The 13,277-nt window shown below is 42.7% G+C and overlaps 1 protein-coding gene across 3 annotated transcripts in view; it reads left to right on the top strand.

The window, feature by feature from the left end:
• Window positions 1-13,277, top strand: part of LOC5502459 (Golgi-specific brefeldin A-resistance guanine nucleotide exchange factor 1) — a 38,174-nt gene that overhangs the window by 22,514 nt on the left and 2,383 nt on the right. For all 3 annotated transcript variants that reach the window (XM_048734663.1, XM_048734662.1, XM_048734664.1), the window contains 12 exons: window positions 998-1,120; window positions 1,566-1,648; window positions 2,034-2,097; window positions 2,432-2,604; window positions 4,079-4,178; window positions 4,882-5,058; window positions 5,762-5,820; window positions 6,675-6,792; window positions 8,289-8,473; window positions 9,118-9,192; window positions 11,148-12,393; window positions 12,469-12,570. In XM_048734663.1, coding sequence (XP_048590620.1) covers window positions 998-1,120; window positions 1,566-1,648; window positions 2,034-2,097; window positions 2,432-2,604; window positions 4,079-4,178; window positions 4,882-5,058; window positions 5,762-5,820; window positions 6,675-6,792; window positions 8,289-8,473; window positions 9,118-9,192; window positions 11,148-12,393; window positions 12,469-12,570 — 2,505 coding nt within the window. The remainder of the gene's footprint in view (window positions 1-997; window positions 1,121-1,565; window positions 1,649-2,033; window positions 2,098-2,431; window positions 2,605-4,078; window positions 4,179-4,881; window positions 5,059-5,761; window positions 5,821-6,674; window positions 6,793-8,288; window positions 8,474-9,117; window positions 9,193-11,147; window positions 12,394-12,468; window positions 12,571-13,277) is intronic.

The raw sequence follows: 13,277 nt of genomic DNA, 5'->3' as shown, positions 1-13,277 counted from the left end.
GTGTTACCATGTTTTCCTCACCCCTTGCCACGGTGTTGTTCTTGTAGGAGTGTAATCCCCACGTGTTTCTCTCAACCCATCGTATCGTTCCCCTAGTGTTACCATGTTTTCCTCACCCCTTGCCACGGTGTTATTCTTGGAGGAGTGTAATCCCCACGTGTTTCTCTCAACCCATCGTATCGTTCCCCTAGTGTTACCATGTTTTCCTCACCCCTTGCCACGGTGTTGTTCTTGTAGGAGTGTAATCCCCACGTGTTTCTCTCATACCATCGTATCGTTCCCCTAGTGTTATCATGTTTTCCTTACCCCTTGCCACGGTGTTGTTCTTGTAGGAGTGTAATCCCCACGTGTTTCTCTCAACCCATCGCATTGTTCCCCTAGTGTTACCATGTTTTCCTCACCCCTTGCCACGGTGTTGTTCTTGTAGGAGTGTAATCCCCACGTGTTTCTCTCAACCCATCGTATCGTTCCCCTAGTGTTATCATGTTTTCCTTACCCCTTGCCACGGTGTTGTTCTTGTAGGAGTGTAATCCCCACGTGTTTCTCTCAACCCATCGTATTGTTCCCCTAGTGTTACCATGTTTTCCTCACCCCTTGCCACGGTGTTGTTCTTGTAGGAGTGTAATCCCCACGTGTTTCTCTCAACCCATCGCATTGTTCCCCTAGTGTTACCATGTTTTCCTCACCCCTTGCCACGGTGTTGTTCTTGTAGGAGTGTAATCCCCACGTGTTTCTCTCAACCCATCGCATTGTTCCCCTAGTGTTACCATGTTTTCCTCACCCCTTGCCACGGTGTTGTTCTTGTAGGAGTGTAATCCCCACGTGTTTCTCTCAACCCATCGCATTGTTCCCCTAGTGTTACCATGTTTTCCTCACCCCTTGCCATGGTGTTGTTCTTGTAGGAGTGTAATCCCCACGTGTTTCTCTCAACCCATCGCATTGTTCCCCTAGTGTTATCATGTTTTCCTCACCCCTTACCACGGTGTTGTTCTTGTAGGAGTGTAACCCCGAGGTGTACGCCAACAAGGACGCGGTATTCACCCTGGCCTATGCCGTCATCATGTTGAACGTCGACCAGCACAACGCCAACATAAAGCAGCAGAAGCCCATGGTGTTAGAGGTACATCTTAGCGTGAGACCACAGAATGCTAATCACGGCGCAATTTTACAACCCCGCACAATACCGAGCCACTCAAAGCATCCATTTGACACATTAGTTTAATCGGTCCGCAAGTAGTCTGAAACTAATCTTGGCGGATCAGTTTAGAAAGTAGAAATTATTCAAAAATACGGTACGAACAGACAAACACATACACACAAAAAGGCTTATTAACAAAACGAGAATTAATGGAAAAGCGCAGTGGCCAAATGCGTGACAGTCGGGAACGTTCCTCAACAGGCTTGTACACACTGGAAAATCGTTATCAAAGTGGCACTCGTGAATTTTATCTGCCAGAAATACAGATGGGCAACCCCATCCCTTTTCATCACACGTCAAAAACCGCTGATTAGGACAAGAAACACCCCTAATATGAGTCTCACGTATTTGCTGGTCCCTGCTCTAGGATTTCAAACGCAATCTACGCAAGATAAACGGCGGAAATGACTTCCCCGCTACCATGCTGGAAGAAATCTTCACCTGCATCAAGTAAGCTGCTTCTACATCCCTTTTCGCTGCGCACATCTCAATCATCTCATCTCTTGCGATTGATGCTAGATTAGGGAGGTACCAGGGAAAATAGATCATTGTTACCCGACAGTACCGAATATTGATGCTCGAAATCCTTAATTTGCATCATAGTAGTCTCTCTAGCTAAGACTTCGAGGCTAGGAAATATTTCATTCTGAATGCTTTGCAAAAGTAGCCCCGAATCTAATCTGAGACAGACTATAAAAAATATATTCCAATCCTTTTAAAGCAAAAAAGGCTCATGGGCTATTTTTTTGGTATTCTGCGATAGACATGCCCAGATGCCATTCAGAGATGCGATTCTATTTGATATGGATGTCAAACTGTGCCCGCTTTGTTCTAGGAATGAGGAAATAGTTATGCCGGCCGAGCGGACGGGGAGAATACGAGATACCTATGAATGGAAGGTGATGCCCTGTGATTACACTATCATCATCATCATCATCATCATTACTATCATCATCATCATCATCATCATCATCATCATCATCATTACTATCGTCATCGCCATCCATCATCATCATTACTATCATCATCATCTTCTTCATCATCACCATCATCATTGGCATCACCATCATCATCATCATCGCCATCACCATCACTCATTCACCACCATCGCCACCACCACCGTCATCACCACCATCATCACCACCGTCATCATCACCATCATCATCATCGTCGTTGTGATCATCGTCATGATCATCAATTACAGCCAACTTTGAACATCTCATTTCATTTTAGGTTCTCTTAAAGCGAAGCCTCACTCCTGAAGGGAAGTACGTGAGCGCTGTCGGCTCAAGCTTCGATCAAGATCTGTTCTGCATCATTTGGGGGCCCACCGTCGCGGCACTCTCCTATGTGTATGACAACGGCGTGGAGAAGAGTGTCGTGCAAAAGGCCATCACTGGATTCAGGTGATTCTACACGTCACATGATTAATGTTATTGGTTGATGAGATAGCAGTATGTCCACAATAGTTCGGAGCTTCCTGGCAGAGGTGTCGCACGAGATCATCGATGATCGGGAATGGGATTTCGGTGACAGAAATGTTTGCTATAATAAGTTTTCGGTAACAGAAATGTTCGAGATATAAGAATTCGGTGACAGAAATGTTCGGGATAATAAGATTTCGGTGACAGAAATGTTCGGGATAATAATATTTCGATGACAGAAATGTTCGGGATAATAATATTTCGGTGACAAAATGTTCGGGATAATAAAATTTCAGTGACAGAAATGTTCGGGATAATAATATTTCGAGGACAGAAATGTTCGGGATAATAATATTTCGATGACAGAAATGTTCGGGATAATAATATTTCGGTGACAGAAATGTTCGGAATGATAAAATTTCGGTGACAGAAATATTCAGGATAATATGATTTCGGTGACAGAAATGTTCGGGATAATAAGATTTCGGTGACAGAAATGTTCGGGATAATAAAATTTCGGTGACAGAAATGTTCGGGATAATAAGATTTCGGTGACACAAATGTTCGGGATAATAATATTTCGGTGACAGAAATGCTCGGGATAATAATATTTCGGTGACAGAAATGTTCAGATAATAAAATTTCGGTGACAGAAATGTTCGGGATAATAATATTTCGGTGACAGAAATGTTCGGGATAATAATATTTCGGTGACAGAAATGTTCGGGATAATAATATTTCAGTGACAGAAATGTTCGGGATAATAAGATTTCGGTTGCAGAAATGTTCGGGATAAAAAGATTTCGGTTACAGAAATGTTCGGGATAATAAGATTTCAGTGACAGAAATGTTCGGGATAATAAGATTTCAGTGACAGAAATGTTCGGGATAATAAGATTTCGGTTACAGAAATGTTCGGGATAATAAGATTTCAGTGACCGACCGAGTCTCGCACTGTATTAATGCGTCCTTAGTCAATCTGTCCCGTGGGGGTATGCCTCAGTCAATCTGTCCAGTGGGGGTATGCCTCAGTCAATCTGTCCCGTGGGGGTATGCCTCAGTCAATCTGTCCCGTGGGGGTATGCCTCAGTCAATCTGTCCCGTGGGGGTATGCCTCAGTCAATCTGTCCCGTGGGGGTATGCCTCAGTCAATCTGTCCCGTGGGGGTATGCCTCAGTCAATCTGTCCCGTGGGGGTATGCCTCAGTCAATCTGTCCCGTGGGGGTATGCCTCAGTCAATCTGTCCCGTGGGGGTATGCCTCAGTCAATCTGTCCAGTGGGGGTATGCCTCAGTCAATCTGTCCAGTGGGGGTATGCCTCAGTCAATCTGTCCAGTGGGGGTATGCCTCAGTCAATCTGTCCAGTGGGGGGTATGCCTCAGTCAATCCTTGAATTTTTGTCCTTCGTATACTTTAGATTGTCTGAGTTTTATGACTGATGCATACACGTTTTCCAGGAAGTGCTCGCTAATCTCGGCGCACTACAGCCTGTCTGATGTGTTTGACAACCTGGTCATCTCCTTGTGCAAGTTCACCACCCTTCTCGCACCTCCCGAGGTAACGCAACAAACACAATGTTTCACAAGCACAATGTCCCACAAGCAGTGCACAAGTAAATTTAGTACGATTTTGGCCAGCTCGAAAAGAGTCATTGTCATGCTTAATAAGGAAAAATTCCTAGTCGGGTTTGATAAGTGACTTTCTGATACATACAACATTGTGATTTGAACGTCTCGCATCGAGCTGATGTGATGTGGAAGTGGTTCGTTAATACTGCTTCTAGGTAATGTCTGTACGTTCCTCAAACCATAACATTTGATAGACCAAACAAATAACGCAGACAAAACAACAGTATAGTTTTTATATACAATACAAATGTTATATGTTATATACAATACAAATGTGCTCGTTTAGACGGCACTTGAGGTCCCTTATAGAATTGAGCGCAGGCTGAGTATCAAAGCATTGTTTTAGTCGCGTTCTCCAAGGCGTCGCCGTGCCGTTGCGTAAGTTTTCTGATATCAGCTTAAAGGTACTCACGGCGTTTAATAAGCGTTCAATAGCCGACTTGCACCAAGATGTGCAAACTCATGCCAAAATTAACACAGAAATGGGTGAGGCTGTCACGCCAGAGAGCGGCCCAAAAAATGATATCTTTTGATGAAAATAATCCTTTTTGACACGGAGACTTTGTTGCTGGTTTTGTGCGGGTGAGTTTGATACCCAAAAGGTCACGTGATTTCTTATTTGTCTGCTGCAGGCGGGTGAGTCTCTAGCTGTGGCGTTTGGGAGCAATCTGAAGGCCCAGCAGTCAGCACGCACGCTATTCGCCCTCGCCCATCGCCATGGTGATATCCTGAGAGAAGGATGGAAGAATATTATGGACTGCATGCTGCAACTCTTCAAGGCCAAGCTCCTACCAAAGTCCATGGTCGAGGTGCGTTACCGTACGCGTGTATATGATGGTAGTAATGGTGATGATGATGGTGATAGTGGTGGTGATAGTGATGGTGATGATAGTGATGGTGATGATAGTGATGATGGTTATAATGTAAATGGTGATAGTGGTGGTGATGGTAATGGTGATAGTGGTGGTGGTGGTAATGGTGATAGTGGTGGTGATGGTAATGGTGATAGTGGTGGTGATGGTAATGGTGATAGTGTTGGTGATGGTAATGGTGATAGTGGTGATAATGGTAATGGCGATAGTGGTGGTGATGGTAATGGTAATAGTGGTGGTGATAGTAATGGTGATAGTGGTGGTGATAAGGGTGATGGTGATGGTAATGGTGATAGTGGTGGTGATAAGGGTGGTGATGATGATAATGGTGATAGTGGTGGTGATGATAGTGATGGTGGTGGTGATGGTAATAATGATAGTGGTAATGATGTTAATGGTAATGGTGATAGTGGTGGTGATGGTAATGGTGACGGTGGTGGTGATGATGATAAGGGTGGTGGTGGTGATAGTAATGGTGATGGCGATGGTAATGATGATGGTATTGGTGATAGTTGTGGTAATGTAAATGGTAATGCAAATGTATGGTCTGAAAACTGTTCTTTTTGTTGCTACTTTCTCGCGTTAATGTTTCACATCAGGGGAATCAGCTTGTTAAACTCTTGCTTATATGGTATTGCAGGCGGAGGATTTCGTCAGCGGCCGAGTCAGTTTGCTGAAGGAGGAGCTCCCAACAGCAAGGTCAGTAGAACCCAGTCCTTCTACCTCTTGCTTTATGCGACAATAGCGACCTTAAGCATGTAAGGCAACCACATCTAGGGCAACGAGTTCAAAAAGAAAAATGCATTCTCGTTTGGTGTTCAATTCCAAACTAGTAGCAATGGAAAAAGCAAATTATTATAGATAGAAACAGATAAAAAACGTTTTTTTTTCTATGTGCTCCGCATGCGTTCGCATTCTCTGACCCATATTGTTTCTAAGAACCCTGACCCATAGTGTTTCTAAGAACCCTGACCCATAGTGTTTCTAAGAACCCTGACCCATAGTGTTTCTAAAAACCCTGACCTGTTTCTGAGAACTCTGACCGATTGTGTTTTTGAGAACCCTTACCCATAGTGTTTCTAAGAACCCTTACCCATAGTGTCTCTGAGAACCCTGACCCATAGTGTTTCTGAAAACCCTGACCCATAGTGTTTTTAAGAACCCTGACCCATAGTGTTTCTAAGAACCCTGACCCTTAGTGTTTCTGAGAACTCTGACCAATTGTGTTCTTGAGAACCCTTATCCATAGTGTTTCTAAGAACCCTTACCCATAGTGTTTCTAAGAACCCTTACCCATAGTGTTTTTAAGAACCCTGACCCATAGTGATTCTAAGAACCCTGACCCATAGTGATTCTAAGAACCTTTACCCTAGTGTTTCTAAGAACCCTGACTCATGGTTTTTTTTAAGAACCCTGACTCATAGTTTTTCTAAGAACCCTGACAGACAACCCTCTGTAGACAAGACATGTCCATCCTCTCGTGGTACTTGTGCTCTTGGTGTGTGCCATTATAAGCCCTCTGCCTTGTATAAGATGATGTTCTATCTCTGTAGACAAGACACATCTATCTTCTCGTGGTACCAATACCTTGTGAATCCTGAGCCTGCGAACACTCGTGGTCAGACACCTGAAGACAAGGAGGCTCAGAAACAAGCACAACTCATGATCAGAGTGAGAACATATAGTTAACAAGTACTTGGCATATAGTTAACAAGTACTTGACATATAGTTAACAATACTTGACATATAGTTAACAAGTACTTGACATATAGTTAACAAGTACTTGACATATAGTTAACAAGTACTTGACATATAGTTAACAAGTACTTGACATATAGTTAACAAGTACTTGACATATAGTTAACAAGTACTTGACATATAGTTAACAAGTACTTGACATATAGTTAACAAGTACTTGACATATAGTTAATAAGTACTTGGCATATAGTTAACAAGTACTTGACATATAGTTAACAAGTACTTGACATATAGTTAACAAGTATTTGGCATGTAGTTAACAAATACTTGGCATATAATTTACTAATATTTGGCATATAGTTAACAATACTTGGTATATAGTTAACTAATTCTTGGCATATAGTTAATATTTGGCATATAGTTAACAAATACTTGGCATATAATTAACAAGTACTTGGCATATAGTTAACAATACTTACAATATATAGTTAACTAATTCTTGGCATATAGTTAATATTTGGCATATAGTTAACAAATATTTGGCATATAGTTAACAAATACTTGGCATATAGTTAACAAGTACTTGGCATATAGTTAACGCGTACTTGTCATATAATTTACTAATATTTGGCATATAGTAAACAATACTTGGCATATAGTTAACTAATTCTTGGCATATAGTTAACAAATACTTGGCATATAATTAACAAGTACTTGGCATATAGTAACAAGTACTTAGCATATAGTTAAAACTACTTGGCATATAGTTAACAAGTACTTATCATATAGTTAACAATACTTGGCATATAGTTAACACGTACTTGGCATATAGTAAACAATACTTGGCATATAGTTAACACGTACTTGGCATATAGTTAACAAATACTTGGCATATAGTTAAAAAATACTTGGCATATAGTTAACAATACTTGGCATATAGTTAACAAATACTTGGCATATAGTTAACAAATACTTGGCATATAGTTAACAAATACTTGGCATATAGTTAACAAATACTTGACATATACTTAACAAATACTTGGCATATAGTTAACAAGTACTTGGCATATAGTTAACACGTACTTGGCATATAGTTACCAAATACTTGGCATATAGTTAACAAATACTTGGTATATAGTTACCAAATACTTGGCATATAGTTAACAAATACTTGTCATATAGTTAACTAATATTTGGCATATAGTTAACAAATACTTGTCATATAGTTAACTAATACTTGGCATATAGTTAACAAATACTTGGTATATAGTTACCAAATACTTGGCATATAGTTAACAAATACTTGTCATATAGTTAACTAATATTTGGCATATAGTTAACACGTTCTTAGTATATAGTTACCAAATACTTGGCATATAGATAACAAATATTTGGCATATAGTTAACAAATACTATCTTCAATTCATTGTCACTCAAGTCGGACTTTAAACCCAGTGTTGTTGTTAAAGGACCTCCACCCTGAGCTGCTGATCACAGAGAGCAAGTTCCTGCGGTTTGAGTCACTGAATGAGCTGATCAAAGTTCTTACGTTCACGTCCAACCCCGACACGTACGAGTCTGTGGGTGCGCACTGTGACGAGGAGGCGGCGGGATTCTGCCTCGAGTTACTTATACGCGTGGTGCTGCAGAATAGGTACGGTGCACCATAATACCTCATCAGACACAAGTACGCGTTATGCACATGTAGGACACAGTATACACTTGTACACTGTCTCCTACATGTACGCATTATACACATGTAGGACAAAGTATACACACGTAGGACACAGTAAACACTTGTACATGTACGCATTATACACATGTAGGACAAAGTATACACACGTAGGACACAGTAAACACTTGTAAATGTACGCATTATACACATGTCGGACAAAGTATACACACGTAGGACACAGTAAACACTTGTAAATGTACGCATTATACACTTGTAGGACACAATTACACATTGTAAAAATTGTTTTACACTCATACACGTTATTTGACACACCTAGCACACAATTACACATTATACACAGTATAACATTGTTTTATACTCATACACGTCATTTACATAATAGGTTAGGTTATACTCAGACACGTCATTTTACATAGTACCTTAGGTTAAGTAACACATACACGTAGGACACAATGGCGGTGATTACACGTAGGGCACCAATGCGGCAATTGTACGGAACTTCATGTAAAGAAAATAAGCGAGATTCCATCGGTCGAAGTTTCCCCTGGCATTGTATAAAAGGGGCGCCGCCACACATGACCACACACACTTGATTCTTTCAGGGACCGAGTGTCGCTTCTGTGGCACACCGTTCGAGATCATCTGTCCAACATCATCATCAACGCCACCCATCACAGGTAACGGAATATGTACCCGACTTTAAGATTATCATGTCTATAGTAACGGAATATGTACCCGACTTTAAGATTATCATGTCTATAGTAACGGAATATGTACCCGACTTTTAGATTATCATGTCTATAGTAACGGAATATGTACCCGACTTTAAGATTATCATGTCTATGGTAACGGAATATGTACCCGACTTAAAGATTATCATGTCTATAGTAACGGAATATGTACCCGACTTTAAGATTATCATGTCTGTAGTAACGGAATATGTACCCGACTTTTAGATTATCATGTCTATAGTAACGGAATATGTACCCGACTTTTAGATTATCATGTCTATAGTAACGGAATATGTACCCGACTTTTAGATTCTCATGTCTATAGTAACGGAATATGTACCCGACTTTGAGATTATCATGTCTATAGTAACGGAATATGTACCCGACTTTTAGATTATCATGTCTATAGTAACGGAATATGTACCCGACTTTAAGATTATCATGTCTATGGTAACGGAATATGTACCCGACTTAAAGATTATCATGTCTATAGTAACGGAATATGTACCCGACTTTAAGATTATCATGTCTGTAGTAACGGAATATGTACCCGACTTTTAGATTATCATGTCTATAGTAACGGAATATGTACCCGACTTTTAGATTATCATGTCTATAGTAACGGAATATGTACCCGACTTTTAGATTCTCATGTCTATAGTAACGGAATATGTACCCGACTTTGAGATTCTCATGTCTATAGTAACGGAATATGTGCCCGACTTTGAGATTATCATGTCTATAGTAACGGAATATGTACCCGACTTTTAGATTATCATGTCTATAGTAACGGAATATGTACCCGACTTTGAGATTATCATGTCTATAGTAACGGAATATGTACCCGACTTTGAGATTATCGTGTCTATAGTAACGGAATATGTACCCGACTTTGAGATTATCATGTCTATAGTAACGGAATATGTACCCGACTTTAAGATTATCATGTCTATAGTAACGGAATATGTACCCGACTTTGAGATTATCATGTCTATAGTAACGGAATATGTACCCGACTTTAAGATTATCATGTCTATAGTAACGGAATATGTGCCCGACTTTTAGATTCTCATGTCTATAGTAACGGAATATGTACCCGACTTTTAGATTATCATGTCTATAGTAACGGAATATGTACCCGACTTTAAGATTATCATGTCTATAGTAACGGAATATGTGCCCGACTTTGAGATTATCATGTCTACAGCTGAGTAGGGTGAGTAAGCAAAATCCCCTTTGTTTACTTCTAATTCCTAAACTCTTGAATTCCACAGCGTAAAACACACAGCAACAGAGTGCGAAAAAAACTCGTAGTATACACAGTTTATTAGTTAAATAATTGGTTTCTGCAATAGCTAACTGGAAGCTGTTATTTTTTTAAATAAATGGGTGTTTCTCTACTGCTTAGAAAAGATTAGAAAAGAAAGAAAACCTGTTTGCCGTATAACAAAACCACAGGAAAAACGTGAACCCCGCAAAATACACGTTTTGCGTGTGATAGGCTAGTTGCTTCCCGTCCCCTCCCCACCCCAACCCTGGCTACGCCCCCTCTCCCCACCCCAACCCTGGCTACGCCCCTGAACACCACCTCAACCCTTGCTACGCCCCTGAACCCTACCCCAACCCTGGCTACGCCCCTGAACCCCACCCCAACCCTGGCTACACCCCTGAACCCCACCCCAATCCTTGCTACGCCCCTGAACACCACCCCAACCCTGGCTACGCCCCTGAATCCCACCCCAACCCTGGCTACGCCCCTGAACCCTACCCCAACCCTGGCTACGCCCCTGAACCCCACCCCAACCCTGGCTACGCCCCTGAACCCCACCCCAACCCTGGCTACGCCCCCTCTTCCCACCCCAACCCTGGCTACGCCCCTGAACCCCTTGTATTTCCTACAGCTGTCTAGTGGAGCGTTCAGTTGTTGGTCTGCTCCGCCTGGCCATCCGTCTCCTTCGCAAGGAAGAGATCTCTAACGAGGTCCTGACCACGCTACGTGTCCTACTCATGATGAAACACAGCGTACTAATGGCGTGTGGGCGGCAGATCTCTTTCGGCCTCCATGAGCTTCTTCGCACCAACGCGGCAAGCATCACGTCCACTCGTGACTGGGTTACCGTCTTCACCCTCCTCGAATGCGTAGGGGCCGCAGCCACCCCTCCTACCGTCACGCCCGGCCCAAAACCGGACAAAGCAGACTCTGATTCTGGGATCTCAGATGGTGTATCAAGCTGTGATAGTCAGATCGGCTTGTTCACTGCAATCGAGGCTGAGCCGGATATCAGTGCTTCGGCAGTAGGCGATGCATGGTTGCTGATCTCTAAGGAGGACTCGGAAGGGTCACCGATCAATCAATACGACCTGACTGTCAGCGTACAGCTAAACAAGCACGACAGCAAGTGTTTCGTTAAGTCTTGTCAAAGCTTGACCTTCCTGATACAAGACTGCGCGCATGTCAGCAAGGAAAACTTCCTTCACTGCGTACACGCGGTCAGAGTCTACACAGAAGCGAGCTTGAATGGCGGCACTGGCTTCAGACAGAACGAGAAGAACCTTAAAGACCTGAGCGCTGACAATAAGAGCGGGAGCTGGGGACGATCCAGTAAAAAGGGGGTACCTGCCAAGTCATCCAAAAAGAGCCCTACAGCTATCACCAAGCGAAAAGCGGCCCGCTCAGCCGGGAGCAGTCCTGCGACGAGTGAAGACGAACTTGAGATTTACGAGACTATCAATAACGCGTACGATGCAATGGCACTCCAACTGATCGAGCTCATGTACGCGCTGCACACCTGCGCGGCTAGCTTCTACGGCCGCAATGATTTCAAGAGTGATGTCGACCAGGCACAACCACTCGCCGCAAGTCAGGACGAAACCATAGACCCCACAGAGGCTTCAGACCCCCCCAGCCTGAGCTCCCTCCCTGATTCAGAGGGATCCGTCCAGATGGAGCAGCTGTCCGAGACAGGTGCGGAGATGAGCTTCCTCTGGACCAAGTGCTGGTGCCCTCTACTGCAAGGCATCGCGCGGCTGTGTTGTGATAATCGCAAGGAGGTGCGCATGTCGGCGTTGACCTTCCTACAGCGTGCACTGCTGGTACAGGACATGCAGGTGTTGAGCGCCGTCGAGTGGGAATCCTGCTTTAATAAGGTAAGTACTCACACCTTTATTCAGACACCCGTAAGCGGACATTTCTCCTGATACCATTGTGCGCTCTCGTACTAGGTGTTATTCCCGATGTTGTCTCGCCTACTGGAGGTCCCGAACCCCGACGACCCCATTGGCTTGGAAGAGACGCGCATGCGAGCTGCCACACTGCTGTCCAAGGTACCTAAACACTGCGGGCTTCTAAACCCCTTTATCTTATTACACCCATGCTACATCCTGTACATCTGAGCCTATGGTACATAATCCCTTACAGCTGAGCCTATGGTACATAATCCCTTACAGCTGAGCCTATGGTACATAATCCCGTACAGCTGAGCCTATGGTACATAATCCCGTACAGCTGAGCCTATGGTACATAATCCCCTACAGCTGAGCCTATGGGAAGCCATTTCAGTGTTTAGTATTTTCAGTGATACTAAAGTTTTTCAAACCTGAGTCCGTTTTTCTGTAGCGTGGGCCATACATAGGGTCGAATGTGTATGGTCAACACCCATTTGTTTTGCCCATCCTTGTCTTATACAAAATCAGATAATATTGTTTCTAGCGAATATTAAAATATTATTGTTTCTAACGAATTTTGCTTTCTGTATTTCATACTTTTTTTTGTAAATATTATCATTTTCGCATGTGGTTTGCGCGTGAGTAAGATTCCCGTGAACGAAAATAAATAATTCTCTCAATGTATCAAACAGATGACCGCAGACGGTTTTTCGCCCATGGTGCTTAGCACTGACTGCGTTTACCCATGATGCTAGGCGGGTTTTGACTCATTGTGCTTAGCGCTGAAATTGTTGTCCCATGTTTTTAAGCGTTCGTTTGTTGTCCCATGTTTTTAAGCGTTCGTTTGTTGTCCAATGTTTTTAAGC

This window comes from Nematostella vectensis, chromosome 11 (assembly GCF_932526225.1).
Source record: "Nematostella vectensis chromosome 11, jaNemVect1.1, whole genome shotgun sequence".
NCBI classification, from domain to species: domain Eukaryota; kingdom Metazoa; phylum Cnidaria; class Anthozoa; order Actiniaria; family Edwardsiidae; genus Nematostella; species Nematostella vectensis.
This window is presented reverse-complemented; position numbering and strand designations above follow the sequence as displayed.